General features: G+C 34.2%; 1 protein-coding gene across 1 annotated transcript in view; it reads left to right on the top strand.

Annotated features, from left to right (window-relative positions):
- Positions 1-129: 129 nt before the first annotated feature.
- Positions 130-21,875, top strand: part of Smp_198720 (hypothetical protein) — a gene marked incomplete at both ends in the record, with an annotated part of 24,451 nt that continues 2,705 nt past the window's right edge. The window contains one exon of the mRNA XM_018790971.1: positions 130-202. Within this exon, the coding sequence (XP_018645822.1) occupies positions 130-202 (73 nt within the window). The remainder of the gene's footprint in view (positions 203-21,875) is intronic.

Raw genomic sequence — 21,875 nt, 5'->3', positions numbered from 1 at the left:
AATTTTTGTTCGTCGATAACTCTTTGATCGTAACACATGAATCCAACTTAGCTATCGAAGTTATAGACTAGTGTTTGGGTTCAAATACGGATAAAGATACTTTGTTTACGAGCATTAATAACTATAGGGATGAAATTTGTAATAATAAAATTTGACCTAAAAGCATCCAATATAGAGACTGGATTGTATGAAAAATTTGGATGTAGGTAAATTCAATTTACTGGGTAAAATATGAATCTTATTTAACTGTTTATTTTACTGTTACTTAGCTGTGATTAGATTAGACAGATTTATACTACACAGCATCATGTATTTGAACTTCAGTATTAGTTTATTCAACTTAAAAATCTTTGCCCACTAATCTGTATAAATCTATCTACTATATCGTAAATCTTGTTCCTTTTAAGAAGATAGATGGAGCATAGTATCGTAATCGATAGTGTTAGCAGTGTTTTCAACATTTCTAGTATTTTGTTTCATGATTAAGAACGAAAATAATTTTACAAATTTTAATGTTACTACTTTTTGTTCCATTTCCAACGACAGACATGAGTGAATTCTTTTGATGTGAAATTTCACGTTTCCTTCTTTTATCTAAGATATCTCTATCAATCGTAGGAGAGATAAAGAGAAAGACCGTAATGTCTAATCTGTAAATTCCTACCTTCATCTGCTTGAAAATGTTTTTGATTAGTCTCTGGTATTTCAATATGACTGTTAAATAAACAGAGAACAAGTTGTTAGCTAAAATGCGTTAGTTAATGTTTTTAAATCAAGATACAATTACTTATCCCCATATGTCTTGTTTTTTTATGAAACGCAATTCATTTTACTCTTAGTTACTTAGGCATCAATGCAACTGAAAATTAACATTTCATTAAATACAAACTTTGGAAGTAATTGAGGGAAATGTTTCTGTCACAACAATTAAATTTAAGCTCACATGTTTGACATTAGCACTAGGAAAGTCCCCTATGGTATTCTTATTTTCACAAAACAACGTCAGTGAAACTAAACATGTCTCGAAGATCAACTTATCTCTCAGTAAACTCATTATATGAGTGAGAAGAGCGAATCCTTATAACACTTTCAACTTTCAGTACCAGGTCGTAATTATTGTCAACGTTTACACTCAGAGTAGTTACGATAGGTAAAATTTATCTAGTCTTAGTACCAACATTTGAGATTGTGGGTACAAACATTCTGCAAAAGAATTACTTTGAGATATAAAGAAAGTTATCAGAAAGATCATTGATTTCAATAGTTTGAAAAAAGCCAGCATCAATTTTAGGCTGCATCCTTTGGACAGTGACAAGTTTTAGCGAAAAAGACAATGATTTCCAAGAAAAAGAAGTTATCGAATTCAATCATCTTAATATGTTTAATCACAATGGTTATTTATTGTTTCGTTTAAGGATGCTTTTACCTCACCAACCTCGTTGAATTTATGTGCCAAAGATAAAAAAAATCTTTTCATTTTTATTTTATGATGTGGATTCCAAAAAAAAATTAAACAAGTAATGTCATATCTTTAAACTAACAACCACAATTATCTAGTAACTTGATTTCTTAATGTGACACTTTTTAGTTAACATAGTTTTGACCGAGCACATGACTACTAAAAGAACAAAAATTATGTTAACTCAGTTGCAAATAGAACATATACTAACATAATATATTAACAATCATCAGTAGTGCCAATCGATTTTATGAAATTTAATCAAATATAAGTTATCTCTCATTGAGAACTGAACTTCATTCTCCTCAGACCTCTTCTCAACCATCTGCTACCTTCTGATTGGCTTATAGGAATGAATAATATAGCAATGATTACTACTTAAAAAGGGTTAGTTACTCCTGATCAAATGATATTTGTTAAGGTACTAAAACGTTTTTTGCTTATATCAAGTAAGCGGATTTTGGTGTTTGTGTCTTACTCCAACTCCGCCTGTAGATCTTCTAGAGTTACTGTCGGTCCCAAGCCCGGGTAAAGGAGGAGGGTTGGGCATGGGGTTAGCGACCCGATCCCATAGAAAAGCTAACTCGCTAAAAAAACGCTAACCAGAAAAAATAATTCAAACCATTTAAACTCTGCCCTGGGAGTTGAAGGAATAATTATGACGTCTCATGATGAAAGCCGAAATTCTTCGGAAGTCACGAGACCGATGCACCTTCTAACAACCAGAGCAACACTTTTTATAGGTACATGGAACGTCCGGACAATGTGGGAGACAGGAAAGACCAGCCAAATAGCAATGGAAATGAGGAGATACAACTTGGCAGTACTCGGAATCAGCGAAACCCATTGGACACAAACTGGACAACAAAGGCTAGGTACAGGAGAGATGCTGCTGTACTCCGGTCACGAAGGGGAAAATGCTCCACACACTCAGGGAGTTGCTCTAATTCTGTCCAAAGAAGCACGAAATGCACTTGTGGGATGGGAATCTCATGGACCCAGGATAATCAAAGCATCATTCAGAACAAAGAAGCAAGGGATCACAATGAACGTTATCCAATGTTATGCACCCACCAATGATAGCAACGACGATGATAAAGATCGGTTCTACTCGAGGCTGCAATCAATTATAGAGAAGTGCTCACGAAAGGACCTCACCATCCTGATGGGAGATCTAAATGCTAAAGTTGGAGTGGACAACACAGGATATGAAGATGTAATTGGACGACATGGATTAGGAGAGAGAAATGAAAATGGGGAGAGACTTGCAAACCTATGTTCATTCAACAAATTGGTTATAGACGGCACAATATTCCCACACAAGCGCATACACAAAGCTACATGGATCTCACCGGACCACACCACAGAGAACCAGATAGATCACATCTGTATCAACCAAAAATTCCGAAGATCAATGGAAGATGTGAGAACCCGGAGAGGAGCTGACATAGCTTCAGATCACCACCTGGTTGTGGCCAAGATGAGACTGAAGCTAAAGAAACACTGGAAAACTGGACAAACGGCGCTACAAAGGTTCAATACAGCCTTCCTTCGAGATACTGACAAGCTCCATGAATTCAAGATAACTCTCAACAACAGGTTCCAAGCTCTACAGGATCTACTGAAAGAACAAGAAACTACTTTGGAGGACAACTGGAAAGGGATAAAAGAAGCACTAACTTCAACGTGCCAGGAGGTTCTTGGTCCTAAGAAGCATCATCACAAGGAATGGATCTCTATGGGAACCCTGGACAAAATTCAAGAAAGGAAGAACAAGAAACTAGCAATTAACAACAGCCGAACACGAGCAGAGAAAGTCAAAGCACAAGCAGACTACGCAGAAGCAAACAAGGAAGTGAAGAAAAGCATTAAAGCCGACAAGCAGAAATACATGGGAGAACTAGCAACGACGGCAGAAAAAGCTGCAAGAGAAGGGAATATGAAACAACTATATGATACAACGAAGAAATTGGCAGGGAGATATAGCAAACCAGAGAGACCAGTCAAGGACAAAGAAGGAAAGACAATCACTGAGATTCAAGGACAGAGAGAAAGATGGGCAGAATACTTCGAGGAACTGCTGATTAGACCAGCCCCATTGAATCCACCAAACATCGAAGCAGCCCACACTGACCTTCCAATAGATGTCACTCCACCAACGATCGAAGAAGTCAAGATGGTCATCAGACAAATCAAAAGTGGGAAGGCGGCAGGACCTGACAATATACCAGCAGAAGCACTGAAGTCAGACATTGAAATAACTGCAAACACGCTTCACCTTCTATTCAAGAAGATTTGGGGAGAGGAACAAGTGCCAATGGACTGGAAAGAAGGATATCTCATCAAGATACCAAAGAAAGGAGATCTGAGCCAATGTGAGAACTACAGAGGCATCAGTTTGTTATCAGTACCAGGAAAAGTTTTCAACAGAGCGTTGCTGAATCGAATGAAAGACTCAGTAGACGCCGAACTTAGGGATCAACAGGCTGGATTCCGTAAGGATAGGTCGTGCACAGATCAGATTGCGACACTACGGATCATCGTTGAACAATCAGTTGAGTGGAACTCATCACTATACGTCAACTTCATTGACTATGAGAAGGAGTTTGACAGCGTGAACAGGAGAACATTATGGAAACTTCTTCGACACTATGGAGTTCCTGAAAAGATTGTCAACATTATCCGAAACTCAAACGATGGACTACAGTGCAAAGTCATGCATGGAGGACAGCTGACAGATGCATTTCCAGTAAGGACCGGAGTCAGACAAGGTTGTCTACTCTCCCCATTCCTCTTCCTTCTAGTGATTGACTGGATTATGAAGAATTCGACATCTGAAGGGAAATACGGAATACAATGGACAGCTCAGAATCAATTAGACGATTTGGACTTCGCAGATGACCTAGCCCTCCTCTCTCATACACACGAACAAATGCAGATGAAGACAGCAAATGTAGCAGCAGCCTCCGCATCGATAGGCCTCCACATTCACAAAGGAAAAAGCAAGATTCTCAAATGCAACACAGAGAACACCAACCCAATCACACTTGATGGTGAAACTCTGGAAGAGGTGGAAACATTCAAGTACCTGGAGAGCATCGTTGATAAACAAGGAGGATTGGATGCAGATGTAAAGGCGAGGATTGGCAAAGTAAGGGCAGCATTTTTACAATTGAAGAACATATGGAACTCAAAACAACTCTCAACCAATTTCAAGGTCAGAATCTTCAATACGAACGTCAAGACAGTCCTACTGTATGGAGCTGAAACGTGGAGAACTACTACGACCATCATCAGGAAGGTACAAGTATTTATAAATAGTTGTCTACGCAAAATACTCAACATCCATTGGCCAGATACTATCAACAACAGCGTTTTATGGGAGAAGACAAACCAGCTTCCAGCTGAAGAGGAAATTAGGAAAAGACGTTGGAAGTGGATAGGACATACATTAAGAAAATCACCAAACTGCATCACAAGGCAATCCCTAACTTGGAATCCGGGAGGAAAGCGGAAAAGAGGAAGGCCAAAGAACACACTACGCCGGGAAATAGAAGCCGATATGAAAAGGATGAATAACAACTGGAAAGAACTGGAAAGGAAGGATCAGGACAGAGTTGGGTGGAGAATGCTGGTGAGCGGCCTATGCTCCTCGACGAGGGGTAACAGGCGTAAGTAAGTTAGTAAGTCTTACTCCAGTTTAATATTCATGTGTCTCATATTTGATTTCGTAATCAACTATTGCCGCATTATATTGATAAAACGTTGAATTAAGAATCCAAATTACGAAATATGATCAGAATACGTTGGTTTCATGCATTTGATTACCAGTAGACAATCAATAAAGCGAAAGAAAATTAGATACAGCGTGAAATTAAGACGCCAGGTAACTTATTATAATTGAGGATAACTGCTTGTAAATAAAGACATATATTGTGTATAAAATACAGAAAGCAAATAGAAAACTAATTAGATTATAGACAAAGATAGATATGCTTATATCCACAATTATTTGAACAACCGGTCAAGTTTAACATGCTAATCATCCACACATACGAAGTCTGCTCCACAGTTAAACTGAATCGTGCGGCGGTTATAATAGATGAGGTGCTACAAGATTCATAAACAAAACCATAGCAATCCTTAAATTGTTTATGAATTGGACAGGTTCTTTTAAAATGTCTAAACAGTAATTCAAGATTTGCACTGATCTATTCTTCTTAGGATATGTATGTTGACTAAATTATCAACGTGTAAGTGAACTTCTAATTCATTCTGTGGGTAAAACCTCTGTGTTTTGATCGTTAAAATGTTTATAGGTTTTCTTTTACCGTATGAATAAGGATAAATTTATGAAAACCTTCTTTTGTAATATCAGTTGATTACAGTTGCGATCTTACATAATTCGGGTTGATTTATTTTAACAGTCATAAATGTCCACCAAGTATGGCAGTACATAAATAATTCAACTACATAATATATTACGAGTCACAAACAACTAATCGGTAAATAAACATGTAGATCATATTTGCAGGTTAGAGAGCAGGTACAGTGCATTGATGTGAACATCGAGTGATTATAAAACAAGACTAAAGATATTTAGATAGGATATTTGCAACACAGTGAGATTATCTAAAAAAAAATAGTTTCAGTACATCATCATATATATGACTCTTGAGCTTTTGAAATACATTACATGATATTTAAAAATAAAGATTCATTTTTCATCAATTTCGAGTAGAAGCCCTAGTTTCTTTTTTGGATAAATTTTTCCAGATGGACTGTCAACTATCATTCAGTTTCAAACTCAACCATACAGTGCAATAGTTCATTTATTACTTGGTATTATTGTTCCAGCATTGTTATCTTTTTTTAAATTTGAGGAACGAAGCTTATCTTAGCAACTATACTTCTAAATTTGTTTGAAATCGATATGACATTTATATAAGAAAATTGATAAGATTGATTTATTGAAACATCAGTGAGAATACGTCTTTCATTTAAGTCATCTAAAACAAAAAAATAAGGTTGAAATTTTGAAAATAAACAAACTGTTACACCTCGTGGAGGAGCATAAGCCGCATACCAGCATTCTCCATCAAACCCTGTTCTGGGCAATCCTTTCCAGTTCTTTCCAGGTAACATTCATCATCTTCATACCTGCTTCTGTTTCCCGGCGTAATGTGTTCTTTTATCTTCCTTTTTTTCCTCTTCCCTTCCGGATTCCAAGTTAGGGCTTGCCTCGTGATACAGTTTGTTGTTTTCCTCAATATATGTCCTATCCACTTCCAACGTCTTCTCCTAATTTCTTTTTCAGCTGGAAGCTGGTTTGTCCTCTCCCATAAAACGCTGTTGCTGATAGTAAATGTGATTTATATAATAAACATTAATAGCATTCAATTACATTGATAAAAAAATAATAAACAATTGGGAATAATCATTTGCTTTTTTCACACTTATGAATTATTCACAAATACATTTGAAATGACTATTCAGATCTGAAAAAAACCCAGTATATTGGTTAGTCATTGGATTTATATATTCTAAATACAGTTATTATTATTACAGATTTTAGACTGTAGTGGCTTAGCTTCGTTAATCAATCATCTTGATAACCGTTATTATATAAATCCCGAAGATGTTTGAAATCAGAAGGCGATAAGAAACGGTGACTAATGTTTTCTAGCGGATATCACGGATAACAAGGATATAAGCGCATTGATGAAATTTGAAGCAGAAAGTCGAATATGTGTGTCCAAGCAAATATGGAGGCTAATTTATAGTCAACCTGAATACAGGCACAGCAAGGTAAACAAAGTCTAATAATAGGATTCGGGTACATATATACATAGGGAATAGAATGAATCATCGAGCGATATTTAAGCTATCAACATTTAAGCTAGAGAGAGATATTTGCGTAGGTTGTCATGTAATCAAGAGTACACGTTTATACAGAAAAGAAAGTGATCATAATACTGAAAAGAAATAGATGAGTCGTTACTGCTTGAATGACTATGTCTGTTAAGTAAGTTTAATGAAATGGCTTGACAAAAATCAATTATAATCGAAATAGGTTGTACGAGAGTTGCTATAAGATCACCTTTAGAGTTTACTGTATCTTAATATACCTTTTATTAATACACAGATCTTATGCAATTTTCTGGTTAGTCTATTCAGAAGAAAAATCAAATTTATTTCAGCATTTTTTTGACAATGGCTACTAATAACTTAAGATTTTTTTTAGTTATTTTGCTTTCTAAATGCAGATCTCCTAATAATATCTCATTTCAAGATGATCTTAAAAAGTAGCATCGACAGAGTTTTTGTTCCTTTTTTTCTTTTTGAAAGAAAAAACATGTGTGATACTTCCAGTTGTTTTATCTATAGCCTATATTCATTATTGGTCATCCGAGCATTTTTCCAGAAAAATATGATACAGTATAACTGGACCTTGTTAACTCTATAATAAATTTTTTGCACCCAAATGCCCTGGGATGTCGAGGAGTGAGGTGAGTCCGCTCTCTTTCTCGAAATGCTCTCACATGGTCAGGCGTATATAGCCTGTGACAGGGAAGACCTACCCACTGCCTTCTCGTGGTGGGGGTGTTGTTCACGAAAGTGAGAGGACAAACAGCGAAGGTCCGGCGCTTTAACCGGATCGATGGACACGGAGAGTCCACCTAGGGGAGTTGGGAAACCCTGATTTCAAGCCAATGGTGCACATGGGCTCCAGTATCCTGAGAGAACAAATGGCGTATGAATCAATCGCTGGTCACTGACTACCATGGGACTGCATCTCCTTACGATGCTCTACTGCCTTGTGGATCAGTTCTTTAGGTCGAAGGTTCCGGGTGTGTCCCCCTAAGAAAACCACCTGGTTCGGTTCGGACACTCGGGCAGTATCACAGCTCACACACAAATGAAGTGACTTGTGTGGCGCATATGTATCTGGTGCCCCTTTGTACCAATATTCATATGTTTAAATAAATAAATAAAACTACAATAAATTTAACTTAAGTTCAAACATTTAGAATGATAATGTACATGTTTTGTAGTTTGTATCTTTATTTAAGATTGTAATTGTTTTATTTAATAGTTTTTATTAATTTCCTACATTTTATAATCAATCGTTCATCTTGTTATAATTTGTGGCCTGGATGCCACCGCCTGGATGATACCGCCAATTAGAGAGCAGCAAATTATTGATCGGACCAACGGCATATGAAACCCGTACAAACAGTCTAGAGTACTTGTTAGTCCTGCTTTCTTCCTAGCCCAGCCAGTTACGTCCAGAACATCAATCTCAACGTCTACGGTATGAAACATTTATTTCAAGCATACTGGGTTTATATACCAAACATACAGACCACATCATATCATAAAATAGGAAACAACATTTGTATATGATTTAGCCAAATGTGGCTATGAATAAGGGGAACATTAATTAATAGACTGTGTATAACTCAAGAATGGTAAATCATATTATCATAGTTCATAGACCAAAATAAAGCTCATAATAAGATGGACATGAATATGAATAGTTTAGTTAGTTAACAATTATACATTAAGAAATATACCCATCATATTGGCCCATAAATAATTCTCAAAACTTATCATTCATAATTCTTATCAGGACATAACACATCTATTATTTTCATTAGATTCCAGAAAAACTTTAATGATTATCTTTATTTTTTACAATATTTTGACCTACTTTGAATATTGAAAAAAATTTGTTTATAATGTGAGGAATTTTTTTTCTTTCTTTAATCCATATTACTAATACTTCATTATTATATAAAAAAAATATTTTTTAGGTTTTTTGTTTTTTTCTTTTTTTAAATTATATTCCGTTATGTAGTAACTAAGATAATGAAATAGATGTAATATGGTTGATAAGAGAGTTAAAATGCATACCATCGACGTATTCTACATAAATTTAAATCCATCTTATTTCTATTATATTATTACTATATTCTAAATGAAGATTTTGGAAATAAATTAACATACAAAACTATTTTATTCATCTAAATTGAGTACTACAAATTGTAGTTTGATTAAATTAGACCTTGCATATATATAAACAATATTGTTTGTAATGATACAGTATGAATATATCGATGGGTTCATGTCTAGGCTTTAGGTAAAACAAAGTATTCATTATTTAATTATCAGAAAATTGGTTTTGTGGATATTATAATGATTTATTTGTTTAATTCAAAAGTCAATTAAAACCAGACCACCATGGAAAACTTGAAAATATTGGATGGCCGTTTCGTACTAGTATGGGACTTCTCAGCAGTACGTATCCACGATCCCGCCTCGCGAGATTCGAAACCAGGATATATTGGTCTCGCGCGCGAATGTTTAAGATCTAGACAACTGAGCCGGCATCCAACGGTGTTAATGTCTAATTTCAACCAATCCACGAAATTGAGTGATATATCCACCATTATCTTCAATGAGTTACTATCTCACAACAGACCCGGTTGAACCCCACTGATCACTGCTTCTCAATAGAACTTCAGGAAATATCTTTTGATGCTCATTTCTGAAGAGTTCTATACTGGGACGAAACAGCCGTCCTGTGCTTCTAGGTTTTCCATGTTGATCTAGCTTTAATGAACTCATGATTTCAATCATTATTTAATTGTTCTTTACAAAAATTTTGCTTATTTTTGTTGTATCTCTAATTAGACAGAATTTTCTGTTTATTTTATAATTAGTTTTATTAGGTTAATAATCGTCTTTTCATTGAATTTTTCTATAATAAATCGATAAACTTTAAAAAATGTTTATAAATTTTAACTTTAAAAAAGAAGTAAGTAGCTAACCAATGACTTTCATTAGTGGTATAATTACATAATCCAAAGTACAAAGAAGCCTTTATTCCATTGAATTCATTTAAGTGATATATTTTTATCTTCCAAATCGACTGTTATTAGACGTCAATTTTATATGATAATTACAACAACAACAAAAATTAGTTGAATAGCTAAAAATATCTGAAATCGTAATCTTCTAATCAGAAAATTATCAGATCAAAATATGATTGGATCTGCATTGAATAATCAAGTTAATAAACTGATGCAAATATGCACATATGCCAATTACAGACTGACCAGTTGCAGTCCTAACACATCGATGGGAAGATTCAAACAAACAATACTGAATGAATTTAAAATTCACCCCATCGCACAAGCAAGTGGCTATCAGGACTCAGTGGCCGAGTGGATAAAGCGATGGCGTTTGAAGCGAGGGTATTGGGTTTGAGTCCCAGAGTGAACATCAACTCTGAGATGCAGGTACATCCAGCTGACGAGTCCCAAATAAGACGAAACGTGCGTCGTGGATTCCACTGCTAGCCAATATCCATCTCTGCTTACCATAACTGTAATATTATTTGAACGCATATATATTAAGTTATATCTGAGATTTTTAAAAAATTAAACCAACTTCCTCTTAAATTAAAAGTAGCATCATCAGTATGTTATTAGAACTAAAGTAGTTCAATCTTCTTTAATAGCCGTCTTTTTGATGATTTAACGTAATTCAGTAACATTTCACATTATATATCGCTTGCCTTGATAAATTAAAGTGACTTCTGTGATTGTTCGTTATTGTATAAAGCGTTGATATCGTTCCTTGCTAGGATGCTTCCTTTTTCTTTATCTATCTTGAGTACTAACTATGCTTAAATTCACATTTCACCCATAAACTAAATAGGCAAACCAAAACTATAATTCATGGATAATGATCTGTTGGTTTTATTTAGTAATATCTGATATCTGGTATTATCAAATTCTTAAAGTTGTATCTCTTATTCATGAAGTTCTTCATAATATACAAAATTAGGCAAATTCTATGGTTAACTAAAATGAATTTAGGTATACTTAGTTAAAACAAACATACTACTTATTTTCAGTAATCCTAGTAATCTGTTTATTATACTTAAATTTGTAATACGATCATATTCCGAATATTGTTCACATCTATATCATAAAATATCAAATGATTTCTCGTAAAAATTTCTAAACAATTTCCTAATAGGCGTTCGTGTTCACTTATAATTTTTTATACTTTTTACAGATGTCTTGTTTGAACTGGTTGTGTCAAATTTCGCTGTCAATTAAATTTAAGCAAAATGATAAATATAAAAGTTGAAAGATTATATTTTTCACAATATACATCCATAATTGAACTACATTGGGAAACCATTGAAGACCAGGATGCGCTGGACAGCTGTTTCATCTCAGTGTAGAGCTCTTTAGTAGTGCACATGAACCAACTCGTTATCCTGGATCTAACCCAGAATATTCAAATCTTCCATTGATGGCTTAAACTTCCATGTTTATCTTCAATCACTTTGCAATAATGAAAAATAACATTCTATTGCGTTTGAAGTGTAACTGAACCACACTTGACATAGTTGATCTCCACTCTTCGATGCTTCGCACTAGGACTGATGCAGTTGATTGTATAGTATGTTCTGGTTTACACTACTTGTCAGAACTAAATTTAACAATAACTGGTTTACTACTGAATAATATGTTCAGTAGTTTTGTTTTTCTAATAGCAAAATTCACATTTTTAGTAACAGTCACTTAATCGGAATACTAACTGTTGAATTCAAAATGTATTGCAAATATTTTAGCCTATGTTGTCTCCCTGAGCATTCGTTACGTGTGAGCAGTGTACGTTATCCAAGCATATTCTCACATGACAATACATCAAGTAAGACTGCTTAGTTGTATGTGGTGTTCAAAATAGAGATTCTGATATTAATGCCTCAAAATTATCAGTAAATATCTTTGATAAAATATTTAACAAATTGAACGAATCTCCTGTGTGCACATCAAACTGTCGGTTACAGTCAAGCTTTTTACTGGAATATAATAATACTTTAAATATCCCAAAATCCAAGAGATGTTTTATTAAATGATTCCGTCTTCATAGTATCTATTCTTCTTCGATAAACTTGTGTGCATTGTTCATTAATTTAACAACGAGCCCTCACATATCAATATCAAACGTGATCATCAATAAAAATAAGATAAAGGTGAAAATCACCCTCAATTCATGTGTAAACACAGTTAACACAAATGGTTGCGATGAGAGTCATACTTAGATGCCACCTGTTGTATATACTTCAGTGTATGAATCTCTGAATACGACTAGTGGAATTACATAGAATTGAAACTAGGCTGTTAGAATGGAGGTTTACGAAAATAATGTTGACTGTCACATTGTAAAAAAGAAACAGGTACCAATCATCTATTTCGTTTTTACTTTATAGTCAAATTTTGTTTAATATCATTAGAACATTTCCACAAATAGTCATGTCCTTAAAGTTCACCGTTGTTCGTTATTATATTTTTTGCAATAAAGACAACACAATGAAAATACGAAACCAAATTTTCGATCATCGTAACTTGATATAATTTGAGTAAAGAAAGTCTGAGTACACTGATTTATTCAATGTTTGTAAAATTTACAAACCTATTGTTTTTCATCCAGATCTATTAAAATCACTGTAAACTAATTGAGTTAAACTATATATGCTGTGTATATGACTGCTTTGAATCAGCGCATCTATTCGACAAGATCATTTATTTCACAGTTAACATAATGTCATATGCTGAGATAATAGATACTGTCTATGTAAGAATAATACAAATTAGCCTTAGCACAGATAATAAAGATTCAGGCTGAAAGTTTTCCTAAGCTTTCATGATTGAAGAATACACTGACTAATGAATTTGAGACAGAAATAATACAAAACTCATCAGACGAAACTGTTCAACTACTTCACTGAGAATCCATATTAAACACAATAATGGTCGTTTAAAAATGAGGAAAACGTATATGGAATGCGATCAACAAAATTTTTTGATGCAATTCGTAACTAATTGAAAAAGTAGAAATCAACTCAAATTGTGTGTGGCCTTCACTCGGTCTCTTAACATTTCAAATTTTCCTGAACAATGACGTCACTATTATTCCGTTATCACGCTACACATGGGATATTCAATCCATAGAATTGTGGTTGTGGGTCCCAGGCATAAAGCAAATGAAACATTGCATTTCATCGACAAAAAATCCAAGTGCTTCCATCAGCAGTTTCACTTGGCGGCCTAGCAAGATTGCATATGTCACACAATCTGTTGTCGTTGGTATCTTCGTTAATGTTGTTGTCTCGTTCACTAACTTCTTTTGAGTTTATCGAAACAAAGTGCACAACATTGAATACTGTTGACTCCGAAATCAGATGAGGTCTCGTTGTCTTAAACTCCACGTCCGTTAACCTACACATCCAAGAATTGTTGTCGTATCTGAGAGAATCGCACTCATGATTGAGATGCACATTCCCACGAACGACAGTTCACTAACTTTCAATAAACTTAAAAAAGATGAAGCTCGTACATTGAGTGTTCATTGCAGCCCTTCATGAACAATATAATAACACTACTAAAATTGCCCTCTTTGTCTAATCGGCTGTGAGGATCCTCAAGGTGTTCTACGGCCATTTTTCAAACATACAAATTTAATATACGGCTTCTGATCCTTATGGAAACGAGAATCGCGCACTGAGTAATAACAGTAAGTCGCTCTTTCATACGTTCTGTTGGTTCCACTTAACTGTTTAAGTGATTGGAATGCTAGTAGATACCATGTACTCAAGAACACACTATCAGTGTGCATGACAACGTAAGAAACGATAGAGCTTATATTTTGTACGTTATTAACATCCATAATTTGAAGAGAAGGTGCTCTGTTGACAGGGACTTACATTTTACATCAATTTTGAGAAATAACTAACCAATTATTACCAAGTTAAAACTAGTCATTCAATTGGACGAAACAAAATGAAAAAATTTTAAACATGGTATAAAGATAAATTAATCAGAAAAATATACGTAAGTCGCCGTGCATTTAATGATATTCAAAAGAGTTTTAATATTGACTTAATGGAAACGACATAGTACATATTTATTTTCTATTCCAGCCCCAAAATGCCCTGACACGGCCGAGGGTGGGCAGAGCCAGCTCCCTCTCTCGAAATACTTTCATATGGCCACTGTCAGAGAAGTCTTACTCACTGCCTTCTCATGAAGGCGGTGTTGTTTACGAAATTGAGAGGACGAAAAGCGAATGTCCGGCGCTTTAACTGGGTTTGTGGATATGGAGGATTCACCAAGGGGAGTTGGAAAACCCTGATTCCATATCAACGGTGCACATGGGCTCCACTATCCTGAAGAAATTAATGGCGTATGAACCAGGTGTTGGTCACCGGCTACCATGGGAATGCATCTCCTTACGATGCTCCATTGCCTTGTGGATCAGACCTTTAGGTCGAAGGCTCGAGGTGTGGCCCCGTATGAAAACTACCTGCTTCAGTTTGGGCACCTGGACAGTATCACAGCCCTCACACAAATCAAATGAAATTTGTGCGGCGCACATATATCTGGTTCCCCTTTGTACCAATATTTATGTGTTTAAATAAATAAAGTATCAAAACTGTAAATATGTTGTGTGGAGTAATTCAAAATTTTTACAAATCGGTATCTCCTTTAATCATTAAGAAACATTTATTACTTTGAAGATTCGTGTATTGATCGGAATTATTGAAAGTTTTGATCGATAACGAACTTCAAAGATATTTTTCTACTTCAGACTAAAAGCTGCAAAAACTTTTAAACATGATAAACGTTTTTTTTGTTTTTACTACATTTTTCTTTTGAATTTGTCTAGATAAATTTTGTAAAATCCTAATCACATATTAACTTAACTGTATAAAGTCACTTAAAGAAATTTTCTTACTTTAAGAACTGGCATGTTTGTTGTAATGAAACTTATATTTCCTTAACTAGATATAAGCTTCTTTGTATAGGAATTGTATATATGTATATTGATGTTTGTACAATCATAGACGATGTGAATCTGTCTGATGAGTGTCATAAGGTGTTCGCTTGTTTTAATAAAATTATAACAGTTATTTTATGATTACCACCGATGAGTTGTGAAAAGAATAAATTTTGATTATTAAGATCTCCAGTCTGCTTAAATTATGATTTATGAAAATTTCCTATTCTACGATGATAGTTATTACATAATTACAACTATATAGACATTCATAATAGTAACTTACTTACTTACTTACACCTGCTACTACCAATGGAGCATAGGCCACCGATAAGCATTCTCCAACACACTCTATCCTGGGCCATCCTTTCTAGTTCTATCCTGTTTTTGTTCATTCTTCTCATGTCTGTCTTCGTTTCTCGGCGTAATGTGTTCTTTGGTCTCCCTCTTCTCCTTTGTCTTTCAAGACTCCTCGTGAGGGCTTGTCTTGTGAGGCAATTGGGTGATTTCTTCAAAGTGTGTCCTATCCACTCCAGCGCTTCTTCTTGATTTCTTCCTACACCGGACGGATTCTGGTTTGTTCTCTCCCACAGTAGAATGTTGGTGATGGTGTCTGGTCAACGGATCCGAAGTATCTTGCGTAGACAACTGTTAATAAACACCTGTATCTTCTGGATGATAGCTTTCGTAGTTCTCCAAGTTTCCGCCCATACAGTAGAACTGTCTTGACGTTTTTATTGAAAATTCTGACTTTGATGTTGATTGACAGACAGTTGTTTTGAGTCCCAGATGTTCTTCAGTTGTAAATATGCTGCTCTCGCTTTGCCGATCCCTGCCCTCACATCTGCATCAGATCCACCGTGTTCTTCATCTACTGTGTTTACTATCACGAAGTAAACACAGCAGAAATTCAATTCAATGATGAAGTATAATTGTAAATATATGTATTTAAGTCATAATTGGTTAATGGTAGATGACTATAAATATTTCGCTTATTATTTTACACAAAATAACCAAATCAAATTGGGAATGAAGTTTGAGTCAAAAAATCAGAAAACTTTATTTATATAACCAAAATTAAATTATAACGTTTACGAAGTACTTGGGTAAACTTACATTATATCTTTCTGGTAAACACCAACCAACACGCGACTTAGGTCTATTGTTTCTTGTTAATCTCTTCCAGCGACCTAGCAAGAAAATACCGACGCATCCAAAATGCAAATATTTTGCATCAATATCTATTTTTGTTCATCAAGTGTCATTATAAAACTTGATGACTCAGACAGTCCATAAACAGTATTGAATAATTGGTTGAGCTAAATTGGACTGTTAAACATTCCGGTTATGTTACAGTTATATTTTAACAATAGACTTGCTTATCATGTAAAAATCAGTATACTTTTATTTTGTGATACTTTCAATAGCATTTTATTTCAAATCCCCAAAGTACCTAAATCATTAATCTCAACCTTCTGTTTATCAAATGACAAACTTTGTACGGTAAATTTGGTTCCTGTAAACCAAGTATAGTTATTTTAAATGCTCATTCTACTTTTCTCAGTTTTGTTTGATTTTAAACAAATCCTTTTCAAGCAACAACGTAATTATATTTATCATATAAATATCAAAAACTGTTTGTAGTGCTATTAGATACGATATTATTTCTGAATAACAGAATCTTAAAGGTGAATGAAAGATTTGTAAAATCACAGCATTCAATTGCATGTTCTCTCTTGATACCCACGAGTTTATGAACCATATACAATCAAAGATTTAAAATTGGTCATATTACTTAAAAGTAGTCATAACAAAAATTTGAAAAAAATGGAAACGTTTAACGCGATCTAAACAAAATTCAATCTCAGTATGGAGTTGTGAAGATTGTTGAATTTCGTTGAAATCATGAACCTATCTAAGTTTAACCATTATTGAAAACCTAGAAGCACTGGAAGATCTTTTTCTTGGCATTAGAGCTCTCAGCAGTGCAAGCGGATTTGAGTCAATAAACGACTTAATTAGTTTTATCACACTCCGTGTTTGTTTGTCATTTCTCAATATCTAACTATTTACACACTTCTCATCATGTTTTGCGACTATCATCCTAAGCTCTATTTATCTAAGTTTGACTTTGTTTCTATGTCGAACTATTGTATGCACTCAAATCTTATTATTAGCTTTTGCTTTGTCTTGCTGCGCCCTTATACTATTTGACTATAAATTTGCCTATGTAATTGCTCGCGCTTGGTCGTTAATACATACTCATATGCTTGTAGCTTTCTGGCCTGCGTCATTTGATAATAAACTGTGGTTGCAATTTCTCTTTGCCTTGTGATTTTATGCACCATTGAAATTTGTATTATAACGGTTATCGAGGTGAAAGATTAGCGAAGCATTGCCCTATAATTCTTTGCTTACAGATTTCTGTGTAAGTTTATTTGTCAATTAGACATAATATTAAAACTTCCAGGTTGCAAATGCATTCTAATTTAGATCGATGTATAATTTTAACCTCCACAAACACACTGCAAACATTTTACTTACATGAAAGTGTAGTGAATGAGAACACAAGTGGGGACAATCGAATGTAGATGAATACGAAATACGGAGCATCTTACTAAAATCTAAGAACCATGCAGTAAATTCATTTGCGAATTATCAGTCAGTTGTCTCAAATTTGACTGTTCCTCCTGCAAAATGTCAATCGATCGTCTCAGACTTCATTGTTCATCATTCTTTATCTACGTTCTCTTTTCTTTGACCTTCTTAACCTTCTGCTCTCAGGCATTTCACTTTAGATTGATGATACATACTACTTATATCTGTCGACATCAGTAGCACGCACCACAATAGTAATCTATTTATTTGAATAAGCTATAACTCATGAGCATTCCGATCAGTATTGAGATCTTTACAGAAAGGGGGAAGATAACTGAATAAAACTAGAAATTTGTAATTCGAAAAACCTTTTTTCCCTTTAAATTTATAAAAACTTAATCAAATTCTCCACATATTTCATAAAGTACTTTGTTCTGTTTTATTTATTGAGCATTTCCTCATTCACAATTTCATCTCTGTTACAACTTGTGGCCTTGTGCCCTATTAATTTATAACAGAATGATACCGTCATTTAGACAATAATAATTTATCGACCGGACCAATGACGCATAAAACAAGCAGTCTAGAGTCCTTATCAGCCCTTCTCCATGCATGGCCTTGCCCTTTGAGTCCAGAACACCAATCTCAGACTCTGCGATATGAATCATGTATTTCAAACATATTGGATTTATATACCAACCAAACAGACCACATCGTACCACAAATTAGAAAACAACATTGGTACAATATCTAACCAAATGTGTCTGTGAATAAGGGGAACAGTAATTAATAGACTGAGCATAACTCATGAGCGGTAAATCGTATAATAATTATCTATAAGTAAAAATAAAGCTTAAAATAAGAGAAAAATGAATATGCATAGTCAAGCTACTTAATTATACAATAAAAAATAAATATAGCGTATTGGTTCATAAATAGTTCTCAAAAGTTACTATTCATAATTCTTGTTGGAATATAACAATCTCATAGTTACACTAATTAATTTTACTAATAACTATATTTCATGTTTAACAAATCACCATATGATCTGTTGATGAGAAAACAGGAAAACAAATAAAACAATGAATTACGTTTTATTAAGCTAAATTCAAATTTAGTCAAAATTCATATTTATGAAAATCCTGATATTGTGGTGTGGGTTACTGATATCCAAATAAGTAGTATATGATGATGGTCGGGCATTGAATATATTTCAGTAGAAGATCGATAAGGAGAGAACGGGAACGACACGCATTCGTTACGAAAGTGTATGAACAATTATAATCGGAGACTATGGACGGATATTTGTAGAAGAAACAGTCAAATTAAGACAAGTGATTGCTATTTTGCAAATCAACTGTTCGCTATATGGTTATCATATTTTAATGAGATTTTCTGTGATGTTGTGCCAAAGTACATTTGGTTGTCCCCACTCGTGTTCTTGTTCACTACAATATTTCTAAGAAACAATTTAATAAAATAATCCGAGTATTCGAACCTACTTTCTTGATTAATCTGGTATATTCACAGTTTACTTATACTATATCGAATAGACTAAAGTATTTCATTTGTTCAAGATATTTTGAACCGATACATTGGAATTAAATATAGTTTTAAACAACATAAAGTCTTTGATAAATCTCATTCATACTATAAATCATATTCAACAGAACAGTAAGTCAATAAGTTCGATTCGAGAATTATATGCATATGCTTCTGAGTTATGATAATATAATTTAATCAAGTGAGTCGCACTGATTCTTAATGTCAACCTATAATGATTGATTAAAATTTGGATTTTTAAAATGTTCCGGTAAATTTATCCAAACTTTAATGTTCACCTAAAATGCTTCTTGCGAAAATAGTGAGAAATGATAGAATAACTGAAACAGTAACATATTATTACCTTCGTATTGGTTGATTGAATATTTCTATTATTGTTATGAACTGCAAATGACCCATCTCTTTAAGTATATGTGCACCTTGTGAGGACTGCCTCGATGAAGTCATTAAGCCATAAGCATTTTAAACAGAGCTGGATGATTGCTAGCAATGTGCAGGAACCGCATAATCCAAAAAATGGCTGATCAGTTTCAATTCACAATATATCTAAAGGACGATTCAAACAATCCTTATGAATGAATCAAAATTCACTGTTTTACAAAAGTAAGTGGCTATCTGAACTCGACAGTTAAGTAGAGAACGCATTTTGAGTTTCAAGAGACATGTAGTGGTCTTGAATAATGGAGTGAACATCAACTCGAGTACAGTGACATCTGACTAAAAGTCCTAAATAGGACCGAATATGTGTGTTAGATACCAGCAGTAAAGTATTCGGCAGATAAGTGGTGCGAAAACATCAGTTTAACTACTGTTGAGGAAAAGAGTAGTGTCTATTTTAGTGTGCATAAATCTCGACAAAATTTTTTGAAGGAAACAGGCACATCATGATCACATGTCACATGATCAATGTGACTATATGTTAAGCACAAAAGTACTACAATTATTCAAATATATACAACTTAACATTATACTGAAGTTTTATTAGAATTTAATTGCGAGAAATATAGTTCACCTTTAAGTTCTGTTTCAGTCTGTCAACCACGATGCAAAACGTCTTGATAGATATATAGTGTAATAACAAATAGAAATCCATTGATTAAATCACAGTACCAGTTTTATGGTCCGCCTAAAATATATCGAAGTGATGCCTATCATTGTCTAAACTTTGTCATATATGAAGATTTTGACGAAAATTTTGATTTCATTGTGAAAAATGAAATAGATGATTGACATGTGGTATAGATTTGCGATAATGGGAATTCACTTGATACAAAGAACAAATATAAATCATTTAAAACGTGACGACAAATATCCTGAATAATAGTTACAACGTATTCATGAATCGTCTGGTTCGTGATAATATTTGACAGCTTTGTTTAGTTATGCCTGATCATAATAAACAAGATGATGCAAAACGATCATAAGTAACAGTAGTCGTAGTTTTCTTTTATTTATGTAATATTTACGAACATTATGCTAGAAAACATTTTTTACTCCACCATTTCAATGTAACTAAAGTGCTTTAAGGTAAATTTTATTATCTTATTTCTACTTGAAATCAAGGTGTACGATGTTGATGTAAAGCTTTTATGACAGAAGACAAGCTACAGTTACAGATTGATACTATCTGCATTTTTATTACAACATTCTACAGCTTCTAACTTCTAATTGTTTGCTTACAAGCCACATCGTTTGAGTTGTTTGTCTGTAACAAATTATTCAGACTACTGCTTTTCACTTAAATAAAATGCTTTACTATTTGAAACTATCATGATAATGGTCGTCCAGGTAACTAGTAAACGATGAATACAATGATTTTTTTTCAGGGAAAAACACAACAGATTCTAATCAACAAGAACATATTTCAACGATTGTAAGCATCAATCTATTTTTGAGGTGATAAATATATCATCATTCATACTCATTTAGTATTGTTTGTTTGAATCCTCCCATTGATGTTTAGGACTGCAACCGGTCAGTCCCTAATTGGCATATGTGCATACTGTGCGTGTTGCCTCGATATAGCTTTAATTCACATGTATTATAAGCAAAGGTGGATAATGGCTAGCAGTGGAATCCAGGACGCGCGTTTCGTCCTATCTACATCGCTATCTCCAACAGCGAGGATCTGCTGTACGTTCGGTGGGAGTCGTCGCAACCATAAGTGGTAAAATATATTTTTATCAACATTTCTGTCTCCGATTACGTTGCTCATATGAGTTTTTAACTGCGAAGGCGTTCTATCTCCGATTTGAACTTCACTGAGCAACTGCTCGACAGCTTGCCGGTCGTTTAATGAGAGAGCCTTTATTACTGCCTGTTTCAATACGTCGTACGGATTTACCGCATCCGGCTTAGTTAGGACCTCTCGTACGTTGACTGCTACTTCATC

Source organism: Schistosoma mansoni (assembly GCF_000237925.1).
Source record: "Schistosoma mansoni, WGS project CABG00000000 data, chromosome W unplaced supercontig 0185, strain Puerto Rico, whole genome shotgun sequence".
NCBI classification, from domain to species: domain Eukaryota; kingdom Metazoa; phylum Platyhelminthes; class Trematoda; order Strigeidida; family Schistosomatidae; genus Schistosoma; species Schistosoma mansoni.
This window is presented reverse-complemented; position numbering and strand designations above follow the sequence as displayed.